Source organism: Carcharhinus amblyrhynchos, chromosome 7 (genome assembly GCF_965287045.1).
Source record: "Carcharhinus amblyrhynchos chromosome 7, sCarAmb.v2.hapA, whole genome shotgun sequence".
Classification (NCBI taxonomy): Eukaryota; Metazoa; Chordata; class Chondrichthyes; order Carcharhiniformes; family Carcharhinidae; genus Carcharhinus; species Carcharhinus amblyrhynchos.
This window is the reverse complement of record NC_137330.1, coordinates 62,635,365-62,657,274: the sequence shown is the minus strand read 5'-3', so window position 1 is coordinate 62,657,274 and position 21,910 is coordinate 62,635,365. Positions and strand designations below refer to the sequence as shown.

The 21,910-nt window shown below is 44.6% G+C and overlaps 1 protein-coding gene across 3 annotated transcripts in view; it reads right to left on the bottom strand.

Annotated features, from left to right (window-relative positions):
• arhgap18 (Rho GTPase activating protein 18) overlaps positions 1-21,910 on the bottom strand; it is a 111,559-nt gene that overhangs the window by 7,301 nt on the left and 82,348 nt on the right. For all 3 annotated transcript variants that reach the window (XM_080192469.1, XM_080192468.1, XM_080192470.1), the window contains exons 7-13: positions 15,253-15,344; positions 13,462-13,539; positions 11,808-11,967; positions 8,180-8,262; positions 3,509-3,703; positions 1,018-1,170; positions 299-432 (exon numbers count right to left, since the gene is read on the bottom strand). In XM_080192469.1, the coding sequence (XP_080048595.1) occupies positions 299-432; positions 1,018-1,170; positions 3,509-3,703; positions 8,180-8,262; positions 11,808-11,967; positions 13,462-13,539; positions 15,253-15,344 (895 nt within the window). The remainder of the gene's footprint in view (positions 1-298; positions 433-1,017; positions 1,171-3,508; positions 3,704-8,179; positions 8,263-11,807; positions 11,968-13,461; positions 13,540-15,252; positions 15,345-21,910) is intronic.

Here is a 21,910-nt window from a genome sequence, read left to right as displayed (position 1 = left end):
TAAAATGCAAGAAAATACGATCTAAACTATAGGTAAAAGGTAAAGTTATCAGAGTCTCATTGGACCATAGCCTTTGCGAGGGAGAGCTGACTGGAGTCGATTTAATCTAATAGTCACACCTCAAGGTGGGGCCTTCATGAATAATCTCAGCCAGTATGGGAATTGAACCTATGCTATTGACATTGCTCTGCATCACAAACTAACTTGCTAGCAATTGGCTAGTTTTGATGTTAAGGTAATATCATGAGTAAGCGATAGAGATAATTTCAAAGAATGTCTATCTGAGGTTTTGGCTTACCTGTTCTGACTAAGACATTGCCGGAAACGTGCCAGTATATCACCAGCTTTGAGCTCTTCTGTTAGTTGAATCGCCATGGAAACTTTGGAAAGAGATGGTGCCTGAACTCGTATTACGCCCTGAAGAGTGACTGACTGTAGAAACATACCAACAGAAGATAATTGCATGTATTGTTTTGTTTCAGAGATATCACTTATGATAAACTCAGTATAAATGGCCATAGGAAGTCATCTTTATCCAAAATATAACTGAAAACTATCCCTATTGTACCTAAAGGCTGCAGAGAAAATATATGCATTAACCAGCATTGTTACTGCAGTGAGGCCTGAACCATATTGAGGCCCATGTCTCATTTGCAGGCAGCTTGTCAGCTGGGGCATAGTCTTTACTCCACATAGTGAGGCAGCTCGCTCACTGTTTGGGAAGGAACAGAATTCAGCTGGCTTATGGTCCCAGAAGGAAGACAAAAGTAAACTTCAAAATATCTTACGCTATTTTTAACATGGCCTCCTGTGGCTCCTCCCACTAGATTTCTTTGGCCCTATTAAGTAATTTTAGCCCAATTAATGTAATTTAATACTGTAATATTTTAGAAATTGCCCCTGGCCTAACATATGTCTTTTGGCACATTTGTCATTCATGTAAGGGTGCCATAAAACAATTACATAAATCTTTAAGCTATTTTAAAATAAATCTAAATATTGGTGTAGCTTACTCACATTGGGTAGACTCTTGTCAGATTGGTTCCGGTCATGTTTATCTTTATCATATGCCATCATTTTCAGAAGCTTTTTCACAGCCTTTTCCTTGGACAGCTTTTTATGGTTTCCAATGTTTTGTTGTCGCACTTGATTCATAATAAACTTTGGAATCTGAAACATGTTGGAAGAAAAATGTTTATTTACAGACTTCCTTTGACAGGTGTCAACATTTAGCTCATTAACTTAAGAGATTGTTTCCTTACTTTGGTAGCCCAACAAAATGTATTGATGTGACAGGATCAGATTTGTCGGTTTCAAAATATTTGCAATGCAGAAACAGGCGATTTGATCCAACAGGTCCATGTTTGTCCTTATGCTATTCATGAACCTCATCCTACTCCTTTTCATCTAACCTCATCAAGATATCTTTCTATTCGTATCTCCTTCATATACTTATCCAGTCAGAAAGTTATCATTTGGGATTCCAATATTTCATGAGGATGTGTCTACGGCGGTGGATAGAGGAGAGCCGGTGGATGTGGTCTTTCTTGATTTTCAGAAGGCGTTTGACAAGGTACCTCACAAGAGGTTATTGCAGAAGGTCAGGGGGCATGGAGTTGGGGGTAGGGTGTTAGCGTGGATAGAGGATTGGTTGTCAAATAGGAGGCAGAGAGTGGGGGTCAACGGGTGCTATTCGGATTGGCGGATGGTGACTAGTGGAGTGCCCCAAGGGTCGGTGCTGGGGCTTCAGCTATTTACCATTTATATAGATGATCTGGAGGAGGGAACCGAGTGTAGGGTGTCGAAATTTGCTGATGACACCAAAATTGGTGGAAAGGCAAATTGTGCGGAGGGTGGGGAGAGTCTACAGAAGGATCTAGATAGGCTGGGCGAATGGGCCAGGAAATGGCAAATGGAATTTAATGTTGGCAAGTGTGAGGTGGTCCACTTTGGTAGGAATAATGGTAAGAAGGATTATTACTTACGTGGAGAAAAACTGCAGCAGGCGACGGTGCAGAGGGACCTCGGGGTCCTTGTGCATGAGTCGCAAAAACCCAGCTTGCAGGTGCAGCAGGTGGTCAGGAAGGCGAATGGGATGCTGGCCTTCATCGCAAGGGGGATTGAATATAAAAGTAGGGAGGTCTTGCTGCGGCTGTATAGGGCATTGGTGAGGCCGCAGCTGGAGTACTGTGTGCAGTTTTGGGCGCCTTACTTGCGCAAGGATATTTTGGCCTTGGAGGGAGTGCAGAGGAGGTTTACTAGGCTGATGCCGGAGTTGAGGGGGTTGAGCTATGAGGAGAGGCTGAATAAATTAGGCTTGTACTCGTTAGAGTTTAGAAGAATGAGGGGAGATCTCATTGAGACGTATAAGATGATGAATGGGATGGATGGGATAGAGGTGGAGAGACTCTTCCTGCTCAGAGGGGTAGCAGGACTAGGGGGCACAGCCTGAAGATAAAGTGGGGGCGGTTTAGAACGGAGTTGAGGAGGAACTTCTTCACTCAAAGGGTGGTGAATCTCTGGAATTCTCTGCCCGTTGAAGTGGTGGAGGCTACCTCGCTAAATATTTTTAAGACGCGGGTTGATGGGTTTTTGATAAGAGAGGGGATTAAGGATTATGGGGAGAGGGTGGAAATGTGGAACTGAGCCACGACAGATCAGCCATGATCTTATTGAATGGCGGGGCAGGCTTGAAGGGCTAGTTGGCCTACTCCTGCTCCTATTTCTTATGTTCTTATGTTCTTATTAGCATTTTGTGCAGTATATTTTCTGCTGCTGTATATGCTTAATCTTCCATATTGCAAGACTTGGTGCAAGATTGGCAAACTATCCACAAACATTCACTTCCTCCACCGCTGATGCAGCAGTGTGTACGATCTCCAATATGCAATCTCAACATTGGTCCTGCAATTTGCCCACTGTGGATGCTGTGTGAGTAGGTACGGAGGCTGCAAGAGCAAAGGGTGTAGTGTGGGGGCATGGGTTGGTCTGAGTTGCCACTAAGTTGCCATAGAGCCTAGAAAGGGCCATGGGGGGAGAGGCATAAAGTGGCATGGGTTGGCACAGATAGGGCCTGTGCTGCCTCTGCATTGTGTCTAGGCTTGCCTACCATGATTCCCAATATACCTTGCACCCCCTCCTCACCCTGCCCCAGCAGATCAATTAAACTGGAAGTTCCAGGGAACCTTCTGGTGGGTCGGTTTTGTGGAGCCAGGAATTGTCCTGACTCTGTGCCCTGATTCAAGAGCAAAAATTTAGAGCTCAGTTTTTTTGGCCGATGAACTACTGGTTCATGCAAGATTATACAAGCTTAAGATAAATCATTTTAACTTCATCCTACCATGTGTTGTGCACAAATTTCTGTATAGATATACCAATGCAAGGTGTACCAGAGACCTCAATATGTACTTTTGAGGTGGGGCTCCCTGCCAGGACACCAAAGTCATAACATTACCCCTTGAAGTTTAGTTTCAAAAGACATGCTTTGCAAACTTGAGATTGTTCTTACCGTCCAAAGCAACTCTTGGTATTTGATCAAGTAGCGCATTATGTTGCTTGTCCCAGCAGCCATTTCTAACTGTGTCTTTGTGCAATATCCTTTAAACATAAACAGGTTGGGTGCCATGATGACGGAAACGTTGTTTAGTGTCATTTTGTTGCTCTCCTTGTTGTCTATTAATCTCTGAAGAAATTCGAGCAATGACTGGAAAAGGATATTAAGTACATGATCAAGGCTGCAGGGTATTCCTAACCTTAAAAACAGAAAGGTGTCATTTTGAAAGAAATCAAAGACCCGGACTTTGTTCTGGATAAATTCTTTTCTTTCTTTTCTTGGAAACAAAAATTTGTTCAGTATATCAAATATTTTCCTTAATTATTAACAAATTTGCTGCCAGCCTGGTGAATGATAAATCTGATTTAGTCACAAAATCCAAATCTCTTCAGTGTAAATATGGTGTTATATATTTTTAACAGGCTTTGAACTGATGATTTTCTTCAGCTTCAGAGTCAGTGGATTCTGGGGTTGAGTCCCACCCCAGAGACTTGAGCTCAAAAACCTAGGTCAACACTGATGCAGATCTGAGGGACTGCTGTGTCATCAGAGGTGCTGTCTTTTGAATGAGACATTAAATCAAAGCCACATTTGCCATCATAAGTGGATGTAAAAGGTATCATTATTTTGAAGCACAGAGATTTATGGTCGGCTTGTCGGAGCTTGTAGATTGGCTGCTGCATTTCCTATAATACAACAATGACTATACTTGAAAAATACTTAATTAGCTGTAAAGTATTTTGGGATATACTGAGATCATGGAAGGTGCTATGTAAATGCACCTTCTGTCTTTCATTTTGAGCAAATAACAAGTTGCTGACATTAATCCCATTATGTTGTTCATGTGTGCTTCTTAAACTATATGCCTGATAGTTGCAATGTGGGTCGTACTGTGGCACAATCGTTAGCATTGCTGCCTCACAGTGCCAGAGACCTGAATTTGATTCCTGGCTTGGGTCACTGTCTGTGCGGAGTCCGCACTTTCTCCCTGTGTCTGCAAGGGGTTCTTCCGGATGCTCTGGTTTCCTTCCACAATCTGAAAGATGTGCAGGTTTGGTACATTGGCCATGCTAAATTCTCCCTCAGAGTAGCCAAACAGGTGCCGGAGTGTGGCAACTAGGGGATTTTTGTAATAACTTCATTGCAGTGTTAATGTAATCTTATTTGTGACACTAATGAAATTTAAAACTCAGAACAGTAGATTTGGCAGTTTCTTTAAGGTGTCCCTTTTCCTTTATCAGCTGTTCCTAGGTCCTCTGGGAAATCACAGTAAGAAGTCTCACAACACCAGGTTAAAGTCCAACAGGTTTATTTGGTAGCAAAAGCCACTAGCTTGCAGAGCACTGTCCCTTCGTCGAGTGAGTGGGAGTTCTATTCACAAACAGGGCGTATAAAGACATAAACTTAATTTATGAAATAATAGTTGGAATCCGAGTCTTTACAAGTAATCAAGTCTTAAAGGTACAGATAATGTGAGTGGAGAGAGGGCCAAGCCCAGGTTAAAGAGATGTGTATTGTCTCCAGACAGGACAGTTAGAAATTTTGCAAGCCCAGGCAAGTCATGGGGGTTACAGATTGTGTGACCTGAACCCAAAATCCCGGTTGAAGCTGTCCTCATGTGTGCGGAACTTGGCTATCAGTCTCTGCTCAGTGACTCTGCATGGTCATGTGTCGTGAAGGCCACCTTGGAGAACGCTTACCCGAAGATCAGAGGCCGAACGCCCGTGATTGTTGAAGTGTTCCCCAACAGGAAGCGAGTACTCTTGCCTGGTGATTGTTGAGTGGTGTTCATTCATCCATTGTTCCTAGTGTCTGCACGGTCTCCCCAGTGTACCATCCTCGGGACATCCTTTCCTGCAGTGTATCACGTAAACCTGTTGGACTTTAGCCTGGTGTTGTGAGACTTCTTACTGTGTTTACCAAAGTCCAACGCCAGCAGCTCCACTTCCGGGTAATGCCAGCAGCAATGAGCTTTGCCATTGGTTCCTACCATATAGGATGTCCTGCTGTCCTCTGGGGGTGAGTCCTGTGGCAGTTGGGGCAACTTTCTATGCAGCACTGGCATGGAGCAACAGCTCAACTTTACTAGCCAATAAACAAAAGATTTTGATGCTATTCTGTTTCAACTCTATAACCATAGAATCAGTTTTTTGTTTCATATTTATTTTGTAGCCAGTATTTCTTTTACAATATGCATTGCAAATACTTAACAGCTTTTTAAAATTTGGGGCTACTAACTTTATAATCATGCTTTTCAAACACAGCTGATGCCAAGCTTCATTCAGAACCAAGATACACAGTGCAGACAAACCAACTTGCCTTGCTAAGTTCTCTCCGTGTACCCGAACAGGTGTCGGAGTGTGGTGACTAGGGGATTTTCTCAGTAAGTTCACTAATAACTAAAACATTTTTTAAAATCATTTGTGGGACATAGGCGCGGCTGGCTGGCCAACATTTATTGCTCATCCTTATTTGTCCTAAAATTGAGTGGCTTGCTAGGCCATTTCAGAGGGCAGGTAAGTGTCAACCACATTGTTGTGGCTCTGGAGTCACATGTAGGCCTCACCAGGTAAGGATGGCAGATTTCCTTTCCTAAAAGACATTAGTGAATTAGATGGGTTTTTCTGAGAAACGACAATGGTTTCATGGTCATCAGTAGATTCTTAATTCCAGACATTTTTATTGGATTCAAATTTAACCATCAGCTGTGGCAGGATCTGAACCTAGATCCCAGAATATTAGCTGAGTTTTTGAATTAATAGTCCAGCGATAATACCACTAGGCCATCACCTCCTAAACTAAACACTACTAAGTTAAAAACACAGCTTCATTGACCAAATCTCAAACTGTAGCCTAACTAGAGAACACTTGAGGATTTTCTATTTCCTATGGACTCCTTGGAGCTGAAACTAACTGGTTACAGATATCATTGGAAAACTGGAGAGAGTGAATTGGTTACCCTCTTTACACCCTGTTCAATTTTCTTTGTCCACTACAGTCAATAGAGAAGGAAATCAGCTGAGTGCAAAATTGTTGGCGATTCATTATTGCCAAATTTGTACTGTGACCCAAAAACCATTTCACCCCCTTCAACAAAATACTGTAGCTGCTAGAAATCGGAAATAAAAATTCAGAATTTCTAGCAAATTCTGGAAATACTCAAAGTCTGGCAGCATCTGCAGAGAGAGAAATTGGATTTCACAAGGTGTTCTCCACACCATGTCAGTCGGAAGCCCAACAATGGAAAAGCCTTTGTGCTCTTTTAGACTCAGCAGAGCATTAATTGGCTGAGGGCAAGATGTCTGCCCGATCTGAAGAGAAAGTTTCACCTTAGTTGACAATGCAATTAGCTGGCAGCTCTGTAGTCCCAACATTGTCAGGTTCAAATAGTGCTCATGCTGTGACTACAGCCAGTCCCTGAATTATGGAGGACAGACTGAAGTCAAGTCTGATGTATTGGTGGATTGTGGTCAGGAAAGGGGTGAGAAGTGTGTGGAATAGGGATTGAAAGACTAGGGATGGAAGAAGGTTGGGGAGGGGTGGGGAGGGAGCAGGGTGAGTAAAGCTTTGAGGGGTACCTCTAATGGATACAGGCATCCACCAAAAGAGGTCCCACCTTTGCCCAATATTAGCTCTTCAATAAAAGCTACCCACTTTGCATGTACCTCCCTCTGGCTTAGGTAAAATATTGGTGGGGGAAGGATTTGGCACTTAAGTGGCCACTAATTAGTCACTTAAGGACTTGAATTGGCCACAGGGTTGCCATGCTATGCGATGCCACAACAGCCACCTGTAAAATGTCAGATTGGGACAGGGAGGAAGACAGTCTTCCATTTTCTGAGTTCCCTCCTCAAGTAAGCTGGTTAAGGCATGAAAAATCCAGCCCAGTGTTTCAGGTCAATTATATTTCATTGGAGTCATTTTAATGAAAGGTCATTGATCTAAACCCTGTTTTTTTTTTCTCCAGAAATGAGGTCAGTCTTGCTAAAACATTTCAAGCATTTCCTTATTTTATTTCCCCCCTTTGAATCGTATAGACACTTTGAGCAGGTTGTGGGCAATTTGGTGCTCTCAGACTGCAATTCCTAAGTGACGTGGTTCAAACTACTACACAAACTCACTCTTAATGATTTCAGCAGAAAAAGAAAACTTTCATCCCTGGGCAGGATTCAAATTGAAATCCTAAAGGTAAAAGGCAGTGTGCAAACCCATTCTATCACCTGGTACTCTATTGGCAACCTAGTAAATCTTACTAATATTTAACTTTTCACAGAAAATGTGCATCATTCAGAACATCTTAAGATGTTCATTTCATCGGGTGTTTCAGATAGACATCTCAGTGAATCAGAGGATATAAACCTGGATACAAGATATAAATATAAATATGTCCTGGAAACAGGATATAAATATAAGTCCTAAAATCAGCAAATTTGGGTCAAAGAGAAACCAGCCTATTGTTTACAAGAGCTAGACCCAGAAATTCCTTAATCGTGCAATGGGAATAATGATTTGCCAAAATTATTTCCCTTTGAACAAAAAAACCTGTGTCGAAATTCCACAAAGTAAACATTTTCATTTTGAGGAAAAAAGAAGTTCATGTATGTTTAATACATCAGATAATCATACCTTCAGTGTATCTCTATTGTGGTCTGGGAGGAGAAGCACCAGCAAGTTAAGAGCCTGTAGCTTAAGTTTTCTACTTGATAGATCTGTCAATCAAATATTTGCATCAGGTTATTAAAAAGGATCCTACCTAAGAATTCCCAAACCAAACTACAGTGAACTCCACACAAGTGAAAGAGGCAAAAAAAAACACCTGGCAGAAATTCATCATTCGACCAAGAGGCCCAAGTCCAGCCCAAATTTCGGCCTTGGCCTTCAGTAGCATTTTACCTGAGAGCTGTTGCTGCCTGTAACCTCTCCACTCATCTTAACAGCATAAATATTGGGCCATTTCCAGTAGGGGTCTGATAGGAAGCCTTGAGAAGAGCGGGCAAGACTAGGGTGGGGCTTATTATGCTAAGTATGAAGTCAAGGTAATCTTCTGCAACACAGTAAGTAGTATTTACAAGTTTACATTCAAAGAATAAGCTGCCACTTGACAACTGCAACATTCACTGAAGAATCCTGGAGTCATCAGAATGAGGCCTTGGAGTTAAAATAGCCCAGGAATTATTTCATGGGGAGCAGTGGGAGAATTTTCAGCTCAAGGTTGTACTCAACCACCCAAAATCGAAATCTGACTGGAGTCAAAATTGGGGCCTGACTGTTAAAATGGCCAATTAGTGAAGACAGAAATAAACAAGTCGGAAATTAAAGTCAAGCACAAGCAAGTGCAGGACAATAGAGCAATTTTGTGTTTTCTTCTCAAATTTAATTATCAGTCATAAACAAGATATATATATTTACAGCGGACGCATCTTCATGTCGAGAATGCACTAATTAGTTGATTCTCCTTTGTCTGGTGAGGAGAAATGCTTGTTGATTTTGTAAGTTGGGAAATTGCCCGGTTGTTGGTCATTATTTCCAGTCTATTTAAATAAATAGACAATCAGGCCCAATGCTTTTGCACCAATATCCCTGCAACTGTTGTTCCATTCCAAAGCGAGAATAGAGGACTAGGTTTATTGAAAATGCAAGTTGCAAGACTCCTGCAGTAAATCTTACTTTAATGGGTATTTTCTACTCATTAAAATCTGTCAGAAATTTATAGAAACATAGAATCTCTACAGTGCAGAAAGAGGTCATTCAGCCCATTGAGCCTGCGCCAACAACATTCCACCCAAGCCCTTTCCCTGTAACCCCACGTATTGATCCTGCTAATCCTCCTGACATTAAGGGGCAATTTAGCATGGTCAATCCACCTTTGGACTGTGGGAGGAAGCCAGGCACAGAGGGAACATGCAAACCTCACACACAGTCAGTTGCCCAAGGCCAGAATTGAACCCGAGTCCCTGGCGCTATGAGGCAGCAATGCTAACTAGTGTGGCACCATGTTGCCCACCTTTTTTAGCTCATGTAGCATTTGCACACATTACTACAAATATATGTGCTTACGGACCACAAACATTTACTAATACATTGATAGATATTAGGATCTTTCTAGATTTAGGCTATTTCACATTAAAATTGTGAACAACCTCTGTGCAGTAAACAATCTTATTGCTGCACAGACTCAAGGACCCAGATCCAGAAACCCCACCCTCTATTTCTTACAAATCCCATTTCTGCTTGTAGGGGGTGCCGAGGGATGGATAGAGGAGTGGTGAAGTACACAAACACAATTTGCAAGTTGATTGGTCTATTTAAACCTAGTGCATAAGACAAGCCGGCACAAATCTTCCTCCAGGAATGGTCACAACCTGCAGTGAATTCCTACCCAAAATAGTTCATATCATTTGACATCCGCTGCTTTAAACAGTTTTCATTTAACTTTAACTGCTCCCAATTGCGGTCATGTTGTCATCATTTGATATCATTTGCACTCACAAGTAATCATCTGACCATCATTCTATTTAACTTTCTTTCAGGACTGAAGAATTAGCTTTCCTTTTCACACATAACAATACTTGTGATGTCCAATGATAGTAATTAACTGACATCATTATCATCAGTTTGACAGTCTGCTGTCTTCACAACATGTGACTGTACACAGCCAAAATCTTCACAAGTCCCAGCTGATAATGTATGTAGTGTTTAGGATCACACTTCCCCAATCAACCTCCCTCTCTCTACCTCCCTTTCCCCTCCCTCCAGTCGCACCTAATATCCCCTTCCCAAAACCCCCTTACTTTCCCAACACTACTTCCCTCCTTCCTTTTCCCCCCTCTTTATTTGCTCCTCCTATCCTCCTTTCTCCCTTCTTCCTCCAAGCTCCCCTTTTCTCCCCTCCCTGTCCGTCCTTCCTGCCTCCGACCTTTCCTCCCATCCCCATCTGCAACTGATGAGCTTTGTGTACAGGGTTGACAGCCAGGCATAACTACAGAGAAATGGCACAATGCGACTTCAGAGGAATAACCCAGTTTAAGTTCAGACTAATGGCCCAGTACAAATTTAGAGAGGGTTGGCGTGACTTAAGAAGGGAGGCCTCATGGCCTTAAGATTGGAGGGAGGGGATAGCTGGTGGACAGAGAATTCATTTGTGGGATGTTAACCATAATCTTAGTATTTAAATTGGATGAGCACCCTTTTTTATGTACGAAACCGATCCTACTGGCAAAACAGGGCTGGAAGAATGGTATTTGGCATCAAACGGCGTGAATCAGGTTTCAGCCTCGTACACTATCTTTCTGATCACGATTTTTTATCACTGAGGGCAAGCAGTTGACAGTGAAGGGAGCACGTGACAACCCGGGCATCCCACTCACCCAGTCCTCCAACTACCATCTTCCCCACCTGTGACAGAGACCGTACGTCACACAGTGGACTCCTCAGTCACCTGAGAACTCATTTTTAGTGTGGGAGCTAGTTATCCTTGACCCTGAGGAACTGCCTAAGAGGAGGGCTGCAAGTTCATAGTCTTAATGATAGTTCCAAAAGGATTATCTATGAATTCCAATTTTTTTTAATGCGAGATTAAAAACTTGAGGGGATTTAAATGTTTTGAATGGGTTTTCATGAATGAAAGTTTTTTTAAATATAGTGAAGTCTGTAATAAATATTTGGAACATATTATTTCATGTCAGCATAAGTCCTGAGGTTTGCCTTTGGTGGAGACTTGGGCGAGTTGCCATGGAGAGTGTAAGGGTGGAGGATGTGGGGGTTACGAGCTGGCTCTAAGTTGGTATAAATGCTATAAGAGGCCATGGGGATTGTGGGTGGCGTGAGTTGGCATGGAGAATGTGAGGGTTCATGGCAGGGTAGGTGGGGGTGCGTGTGTTGACATGAATTGGCATAAATGGGGCTGGGGAGGGAAGCGGTGGGTTGGGAGGTGAGGGGCTGTGAGGGTTGAGGGTTAATGTGGCTAATATTTAATAAAATATATGGGACGAAATCCCAGAGGACTGAGGTGAACCTAATAAACAGACCACTTCGCCATTCGGTAGCCCCTGTGGCAGTCTTTGCTATATGTTAGGGAGTGGGAGGGTTGACTCCAGCCCTCACCTTGAATGAAAATCGGGCCATTTGTGCTGAGGCAGGTGCATCGAGCTGGGAGATTCCCTGACTTCTAAATACTCACTTCTATGGTAAAAAGTCAGGCCCTACGTTTCCATTTTAATTTGAAAGCTAGTAAAACAGGAGGTTAATAACTTACTTTGTACAGCTAGAAAGGCATCAAGGTACTCAAGAGTGACGAGTGGATGTGGCAATTCTCTTACAAAGAGCTTTAGTATACTTGCTGCATCATGCTGACGCACATCTTCCCAGTTAAAAGTTCCTTCGTAGAACTTTGCTTCTAGCTCTTCACGTAGACTCTTAATACACATGGGGGAGAAGAAATTAGGGTGTCATCCTCAACAACATCAACAAACAACATTAGGTTACATTTGAGAGCAAGGTCCTGCATATCTCTGAACATGGGTAGTGTTGTTTACTTCCCTGTAGATTTGTCTTCATATGGATAATCTGTTTGTTTTTACAAGTTAGGAGATCTGTTGTATTACTGACTGATTTACTGTATTGCCCTCACATGGCTCACTCTGAATTGTCAATTATCTCAGTTGCAGGAGTTCCTCAGGGTAGTATTCTAGGTCCAATCATCTACAGCCTGCTTCATCAATGACCTTCCTTCAGGCATAAGGTCAGAAGTGGTGACGTTCACTGATGATTGCACAAAGTTTAACATCATTCATGACTCCTCAGATATGAAGCAGTCCATGTTCATATGCAGCAAGACTTGGATAATAGGGTGGCACAGTGGTTAGTACTGCTGTCTCACAACACCAGGGGTCTGGGTTCGATTCCCGGCTTGGGTCATGTCAGTGTGGAGTTTGCATGTTCTCCCCATGTCAATGTGGGTTCCCTCCAGGTGCTCTGGTTTCCTCCCACAGTCTGAAAGATGTGCTGGTTAGGTGGATTGATCTGAACAGGCCAGAGTATGATGATTACGGGAATTCCACAATAACTTCATTGCAATGTCAATGTAAGCCTTATCTGTGACTAGTAAATGAACTTAACTTTAAAATCCAAGCTTGGGTTGATGGCAGCACTGCAGGTGTTCCTATACCACACAGACTGCAGTGGTTCAGGAAAGCAGCTCACCACCACCTTCTCAACAGCAATTAGGGATAGGCAATAAATGTGGCTTAATGAATGATACCCACATCCCATGAAAGAATAAAAAAAATTCTCAAGACTCCTATCACTCTCTTCCTCATCACTCTCAACAACTCATCACTATTGTCAACATATAAGCACACAGCACACACCACACTGCAATCCTCTCTTATCCTAGACTTGCACCTTTTTTTCTCTCTTCACTGCAGTCAGGTTGTCACAGCAGAAATCTGTGTCACCAGCCTAACAAGTATCTATCAATTTTGGTGTTGGAAGTTTCAGTTTATCCGGCACTGACAGCTTTTTGAGGAGGTTTGTTTCAGATTTTCACTACCCTTTGTGTTTCACATCTGAATGTTCTGGCTCGAATTTTAACATGATACCTTTGCCATGAGTCCCCCCACACATGCCTCTCCTCACAAATGAACTGCGAGTTAAAATACTTCACAGCAATTTCAACTGCTTGCCTGTTCTCACTGAGAAAATCGTCTCAAGTGGTATTTAGACTTTTGTTTTGCGCACAGAACATTGCTGGCTACATGTTGAGACTTTAAGGTGTAAATTGAAGAATTGTTATTTAAAAAGTCTCCTTGATCAAAAATTCTTCACAATAGTAAATGATTTACTTTTTTTATAGTTTGTACATTTGCGGCTAGTCTCCTTCCAATTAATATAAGTTTTTCTCAAAATACCTTAACTCTAAATGCAAGTCCAGGTATCCGTAGAATTCCTTCAGTGTTCAAGCCCTCCTCCTCTATGTGAGTAATAAGCTACAAAAATATTGGAAATTTCATGTTAGAAAATTAGTATCACACCAACTAAAATATCTAATTCAGGGATAAGACAAATTGGTAATTGAAGAGAAGTTGGAAACAAATTCTGAACAATTGGGATATCTAGAAAATAACTTATTTGTACAAAACCCACATACATATCACTTTTACTGCATGTTAAATAATAGATGATACAGTATACAATGACCTGGACCATCTGAAGAGCAGCAAACATTGCTGGATTGCTGCTCCATTCAAGAACTCCCGACTCGATGCTGCACCGCATTTCTTCCAAGACCTACCCAGCTCAACTTTTCCAAAAATATGGAGCACAGCATCCCTCAGAACTTGGATGAGCAGAATTGTGGCGGGAGTGGAGAGACAGCACAACCCTCTTATTATGGCACCAGCTGCCATACGGTAAGTTTAAATGTTAGTGAATGGGTGAATGGATGAATGAGTGAATGGATTGGGTGGTAGGGTGTGTAGCTGGGTGAGGCAGATGGGTAATTGGGAGTTGGGTAGGGTGGGTGTGGTGGATAAACAAGTATGAGGTTGTTGGATGGCGTGGATAAGTGAATAATTGGGTATTGAGTGAGGTGAGTAGGGTGGGTGATGTGCTGATTGCATCTGAGGGGTGGTTGGGAGTGTGATTGGGTCAGATCAGGAGGCTAGTCTGGTCTGGTCAGAGGATGCTTGAGTTGTCAGGAGTAGCATAGTGCTCAAGGTTTAGCCATTGCGGTGGTCAGTGGACAGATGAGTAGTCAGGGGAGGAGTCTGGTGGTCGGGTGGTTGTTGGGTCATCAGGTGGGTGGCTGGGGAAGATATGGTGGTAGTCTGGTGACTGGTAGGTCAAGTTAGGTTGTCAGTGGGTAGTGTGGTTAGGTCAGGCGGTGTTGTATGGTCAGGCTGGTCAGATCTGATTGGAGGGGAGGTTTGTAGTCGGGTGGGTGTTGGGTGATCTGGGGTAATCAGATGGTCGACGGTAGTAGGAGATGGTCAGAGGTTAGTTTGGGGTCAAGGGGGTGAGGAGGGAGTTTCAGTTGTGTAATTATCCAGATGTTAGACTGGGTTTTAATCTGCCCATTTCCTGGATTTCCAATAAGTAGATTAGAACTGTCCAATGTCTCCAACTCTACCTCAGAGTCAAGAGCCTTTTGTGAAGGGTCCTGGGGAGCAAGGGAATTGTCCATCAGAAGATGGAACTTCCTGTGCAAATCCCATGTAGGTCTGTATGTTAACTTCCATAGGGTCCCCTTGCACATTTAAGTCACACATTCAATCTCTGACAATCCAGAGGCACATGATTTGGGCCAGTATATCAAATTCAAATAGTAAATTAATACTGTACCAGACTGAAGTTGTACGGACACCCCCAGGGACAGTGTGTGCATCCACCAAAGATTTAAAATGTTAACTTCTTACTGATTCAGGTACTACACTGACAGTCTGGCCGAAATTTTACCGCTTTGCCCGACCCGGAATTAGGATGGGTGAGGCTTGCAGAATGGAATTCTCTGTTGGCCCAAGCAAGGTTATGAAATCCCACCCTCTGCCTCCTGAAGAGCTCCTGATCAGATTCCTCGGCTGCATAGATGGCTTTCTTTGATGTAACTGATTAAAAATCTGAGCAATTCTGCTACCAAATTGTCAGGAGTTTTAATAACGTGAAGCTACTCCAATTGAATATCAGTTGCATCCTGTACTTACTTTCTGCAGTATGAGTGGGACCTTGGTTCCTGGTACTTTTTTCTGATCCTGTTCCAATAGCAATGAGAGCGGAACCCCGAACAATCCCATTTCTGAAAGCACATATTGAAAATCCAGAGTTCATTGAACTTTGATAAACACCGTGTGCTCCTTCTGTTCCAAACACCAGATACCACTGCAACATTTTATATGATCATTTATATTAAAAAGTAGCTTGATCGATTTACACAGGTAGAGCTCAAAACTTAAGATCAGAAATAACTCGGTCACATTTCAGAATGGTCCTAAGCTGAAACGAAGAGGGGTAAAGACAAAATACTGCAGATATTGGAATCTGAAACAAAAACATTGGGTGGAATCTTACAAGATTTTTTTTCTAAGTGTCCAGTTAGCGTGAGAACTGGAGAGTTCCTGATCCATCTTTGGGGCGAGTTTTCTCTCCCAATCTTATGCACTCAAGTCATTGAAAATATGGGCTAGACCATTTCTAGCCACTAGAGTCAGTGGGCGGGGCTTAACTTGCCAGACATCCAGCAGCTCAGATCGGAGCCACAAACTGTGCATGTGCAAAAAAAGCATAAAAACAATAGCCTTCCCCTCCCCACAGATGTCGGGGACCCCCCCAACATTACTGTTTCCGCCCCCAGCACCCACTTGCACATGGCCCTTGATCACCCGCCTGACCCCAATCGTTGACTGACATGCCCCTCCCTCTCCCCTACCCCGCTCATCAGAGAGGTTCAACTCCCTCCTGCCTCCATCAGCACACCCGTAAGCGCTGACTTGGTTTCCCCTCCATAGTAACATGGCAATCTACATTAAACTTGCTGGAATGTTCCAACAGGTGTGTAGTCACAAAAACTGCCTGAGCTGATCTACCCTAACCAGGGAAAACGCCATAAAAACCACCAAAGATGGTCAGGCAGTGCAGGAAGAAATGGCCTCCAGGAAGACAGCTCCCTGATTTTTGGATGTGGATCTTGCCAGGTTGCTGGAGGCGATGGTGGCAAAAAAGAGGCACCCGCCCCCCACCCCCCGGAGGATGCCATCCCAGGGGAAGAAATGGAAATGCAGCACTGGCCAGGAGGACCAGAAAGTAGTGCCACTAGAAACTGAATGACCTCATCTGGGCAGCAAGGATGATTGTTTCACCTCATATAGCATCTTCCCCCTAAATGCCCTCCAAATCCACCCACCCTCAGCAGCCTGCATGCTTCCAGCCTCTGACCCTCAAGCACCTCCCCACTCCCTACCCCTCAAGAGTGTCACAACTCTTGCCCTCTCAGGGCCACCCTCTGATACCTTCCAGGATCCATGCCATCATATTTTATATGGCTCCTTCTGTCCCACAGGAGAAGAATGTCCACAATCGCCCAGAGAGGGCGAGGACAGGTGGTGTGTCTGTGATTCGGGTCCTTACCCTCTATGAGTGGGCACTGGAGCTTGCAGGGGAGGAGGTGATGCGGATCATTAGTGACAGCATGGTTGGGCTGGAGTATAGAAGTGAATGCCTGCCAATCCTCCACTCATTGGAGATATCTGAAGTAAGTTGCATGCAGCCCAGATTCTCCTCCCTTCCTTGCATTTAACCTTGTGTCCTGTGTTGCAGGAAGGGACCCTGATGTGCTGGGACTATCTGGCATCACGGACCCGGCTCCTGCTCTCACCCATCCTCCCTATGGCAGCTCAGAAGACTCCTAGGCAGAAGCCGATGAAGAGTCCTCCAAGGCCGGCACCAGTTTTGCGTCAGCTTCTATCTTGCTGTTCACCATCCCAGAGAGTCTCTCACTGGTGGGTTGTTAGTGGCGAGGCATCTGGATCACTCTCTGATGCGGCATAACATATCTGCTGATGTACATTGAATGAAGGAGGGAACGTTCTAAGTCTCTGGCACATGGGGGCCTGCCGGAGGCAAGGACTCAGCTGGCTCCAGGCTACATGCTGGGCCTCTGAAAGAATTTCTCCTTCAGCTGCTGGAGATGCAGCAACAGAGCCAGGGAATGCAGGAGTGATTGACGGCCACACTGGACCAACTGCGAGGCTGTTGGGAGGAATCCCAAAGCTTTCAGGCAGCTATTGCCTGTTTTGCGTGATTCCCAGGGCAACAGTGCAAGGGAAGCATCTGCAGTGGAAAGCCCGGGGCAGGAAATCCTCATCATGAATGGCAAGCTCCAAGCGATGGCTGAGTCACAGCGGGCCACGGCGAAGTCTCAGAGGGCCATGGCTGAGTCATAGCAGGCTACATCTGAGGGACTGAACAGGCTTATCAAGATTCTGTGGCCCATAACTGAAGCTCGAGAACTTGCAGGAGACCCAGCGGCCCAGCACTGAGACACCGCAGGCTATGGTAGCAGTCCTTGAGGATGTGACCCACTCAGAGGGTCATGGCTGAGGGGCTGCCTCAGACTGTGACCCAGTCTCAGACGGCACACTGCAGCTACTGATATGTGGACACCGACTCAGAGGACCATTGCTGAGTGCTTACACAGCATGGCTAGATCGCAGGTAGTCATCCAGGACTGATCCAGGAACCCCAAGGAAGAGCTCGAGCCTGTGCCGGGGTCTTCCACCCAGGAGGCTGCGGCGGTTGCTACACCTTCTGACTCCCACTTAACAACACCAGGGCATCTCAGGGGCAGCAGGATGAAGAGGCTGGCATGGATACATCTATGATATCTGGAAGACAGCCAGGGCCCTCAAGGTCCAAGCCCTCCAGAGGCATCTCAGGCCATGGGGTGCAGTAGGCAGCTGACCACCTCCATCACTGATGTACATCTTGGGGAGACACCGAAATGTAGTGGTAGGCCATGTAAGGTTAAGAAGTTGGAGCGGCACTAAGATGGCACGGGTGAAGGAGAACACTAATTAGAAACAATATTTAGGCACTTTAAAATCTCACATTCACATGTTTTTTTATTAGCACTTATTTTGAAGCCACTTTTATTGGCACCAATAAATGTTATTTCACCCCAGACCTGTGACTAATTTGTCTCTGATTAGCATCCACGAATGAACTCATCCCGACAGTTGTCAGTAGGGGAAGCCCCTCAGCACACTGCTATTGTGAAAATCAAGGCAGGTGGTATGCATTGGCAGCGACTTACAACGTTCATGAGTTCATGGCACCGCAGAACTCAGGAAAGATTCCCTTGCTGCACCCCCCACTCCCCACTCTCCTCCATTCCACCCGCCCCAGGACCTTGCATGGGTGTTGAGTGCTACCTTAGCCACCACTCAGGTGACAGTGTGCATTTGGAACTCAAGTAGGCGTCAAACAAGTTTGCACCAGGGCATCATCACAATGGTGCATAGGGAGTTGTCATCACCCTCCTGTTTGCCACAGAAACTTGCTAACGACAGCATAGCTGGGCCCACCACTCCTGTGTTACAATGTTGCAGGAGATTGCAGGACTGCCTGGGTGGGGTTTGCTTCCCATGTGCAGCAACACAAGCCCCCTAATGATCAAAACAGTGGCAATCAGGGCCTCCCTCACCACCCTTGCATGTCTGATCCTCGCTGCTGCCAGCCTCCTGTGCCTGGGTGGTGTTGGTTACCCTCATCCTCCTACTGTTGGGCAGCCTCTTCCACAGCAATGCCTGGCTGGTTGGCCTTCACATCCTCCTCCTCCTTCTCACCACTGCACCAGGTTGTGTAAGGCACAGCACACCACCACAATACAGGACAATATCGGGGCTATACTGGAGGGCCCCACCCTAGCAGTCCTGGCACCTGAACCACATTTTCTGGTACCCTATGCACCACTCCACTACTGACTGGTGGCAATGTTGGCTTCATTATATCGGATCTCTGCCTCAATCTCAGGTCTCCACAGAGGTGTCATCAGCCAAGTCCGAAGCAGGCACCCCATGTTCCCCATGAGCCATCCCTGCACCCTGGGGTCCTTCTCAAAAACCTTGGGATATTGGAGCTCCTCAATATAAAACAATCATGCAAATTGCCGGGTTGTCTGGCACAGACATGCAGCTGATGGTCACACACCAAACTGCATATTGATGGAACAGAAGCCCTTTCTGTTCATGAATCTTTCAGGATTTTTCACTAGGGCCTTGAGGGTGATGTGGGTGCAGTCTATAACCCCCTGCACATTTGGCACTCCCGCGATGGTCACAAATCCTGTAATCCGGTCCTCCTGCTGGGGCTGATCCAGGTCAAATTTAATATACTGGCCAGCCCAGCCACACAGGGCATCTGTGACCTCCTTCACACGCTTGTGGATAGATGGTTGTGAAATGCCACAAAGATCTCCACTGGCGGTCTGGAAAGGCCCGGTGGCGTAAAAGATTAAAGCAGCCGTCACTTTCACAGCCACTAGGAGTGGGTGCCACCCATGTCCCAAGGTGCCAGATCCTGCAACAAATGGCACATGTGCTGCACTGTCTCCTTCCAAAGCCAGAGACGCGATGGCACGCAATGTCCAACAGCTGCTTGAACTGCCTGTTTCATGCCCCCTCATCTCGGGGTGAATGGCAGCCACATCCTGCCTCTGTGGCCATCTCTCTCCCCTCCTACAAGTGACATGGCCCAGGCCCCCTCTGCCTGCAATTCATCCTCCTGCTCCTCAGCTCCAGCAGCAACCAAAAAAACAGCAAGATCAATTGCATCACAAAAGCCATCTTGTCAATCTGATGAGGGGTGGCTGGATCGGGCAAGGGGAGAGACAGATGGAAAGTTGAAAGAAGATACCACACGGTAAGTTGTTGCATTAAATTAAATCTCACGGGACCCAGGATGAGCTATCTAAATGGATACAAAATTGGCTTCTTGACAGAAGCCAATTGTACAGAGTTGTTTTTCATACAGAAGCCAATTGGTTGTACAGAGTTGTTTTTCAAACTGGAGGCCCGTGACCAGCGGTGGGCCTCAAGGATCAGTGCTGGACCCACTGTTATTTGTCATTTATATTAATGATTTGGATGAGAGTATAGGGGGCATGGTTAGTAAGTGGTAAATTGGTGGCATGGTGGACAGTGAGGATGGTTATCTTCAATTGCAGTGGAATCTTGATCAATTGGGCCAGTGGCTGACAAATGGCAGATGGAGTTTAATTTAGACAAGTGCGAGATAATGCATTTTGGTAGATTGAACCAGAGTAGGACTTACTCAGTTTACGGTAAGGTGTTGGGGAGAGTTACAGAACAGAGAGATCTAGGGGTACATGTTCATAGCTCCTTGGAAGTGGAATCACATGTGGACAGAGTGGTGAAGAAGGCATTTGGCATGCTTGGTTTCATCGGTCAGAACACTGAATACAAGAGTTGGGATGTCTTGTTGAATTCGTACAAGGTATTGGTAAGGCCACACTTGGAATATTGTGTGCAATTCTGGTCACCCTATTATAGAAAGGATATTTTTAAACTAGAAAGAGTGCAGAAAATATTTACTAGGATGCTACCGGGGCTTGATGGATTGAATTATAAGGAGAGGCTGGATAGACCAGGACTTTTTTCTCTGGAGCTGTGAGGTGAACTTAAAGAGGTCTATATAATAACAGACAAGGTAGATAGTCAATATGTTTTCCCAAAGATAGGGGAGTCTAAAACTAGAGAGCATTGGTTTAAGGTGAGAGGGGCAAGATACAATTGCCTCAGAGGGGCAACTGTTTCACACAGAGGGTGGTGAGTGTCTGGAACAAGCTGCTAGAGGTAGTAGTAGATGCCGGTACAATTTTACCTTTTAAAAATAATTTAGATAGTTACATGGGTATGATGGGTTTAGAGGGATATGGGGCAAATGCAGGCAATTAGGATTAGTTTAGGGATTTTAAAAAAAGGGGTGGCATGGACAAGTTGGGCCAAAGGGCCTGTTTCCACGCTGTAAACCTCTATGACTCTATGCACGCCCCCAGTCTTGCAACACACACTCACTCTCCACATTCCCCCCACAGCCCACGATCAACACACACTCCTCAAACCCTGTGAGCAACAACAGTCCCCCACATACTCACAGGCCCCCCTGACCTGAAATACAACATGGCTGCCACTAAACCACCAACCCCTCCCCCCTCCTCACTAGCATGGAGCAGTTTGAAAGCAGAGACTTACCTCCTCGCTCACCCTCACTGCTCCAGGGTCTGAAATTAACATTTATAGAGGAGATGTTTTACTTACTGATTCCAGCTGCAGCAAATGAGAAATACAGAGTCTGATAAAGGGTCATTGAGATGCAAAACATTGGCTCTATTTTCCAGCATTTTCTATTTTTGTTTCAGATTCTAGCATCTGCAGTATTTTGCTTTTTGATTTGATTTATTATTGTCAAATGTATCAGTATACAGTGAAAAATATTATTTCTTGCATGTTACACAGGCAAAGCATACGGTTCAGAGAAGGAAAGAAAGGAATGTAGTGTTACAGTCATAGCTAACTTTTATGACAACTTGCTCATTGTGGTGACAAGAGTTCAATAATTTTATTATTTTCCCAATGCAAACTTTGGACTTTACTCTGAATCAACCATCTCACTGGATGCTATCTGTAGTAAAACCCTTACATTGCTGAGGAATGAAAAGAAGTTCACAGAGGGCACTATTTTCCTTACTGACACATCCCCACATACAGCACACATGCTCCAATCCAATGTTAGTTTAACCAGAGAGAAAATAATGCAAATAAGTCCACCCCCATATATGAAGAAAAT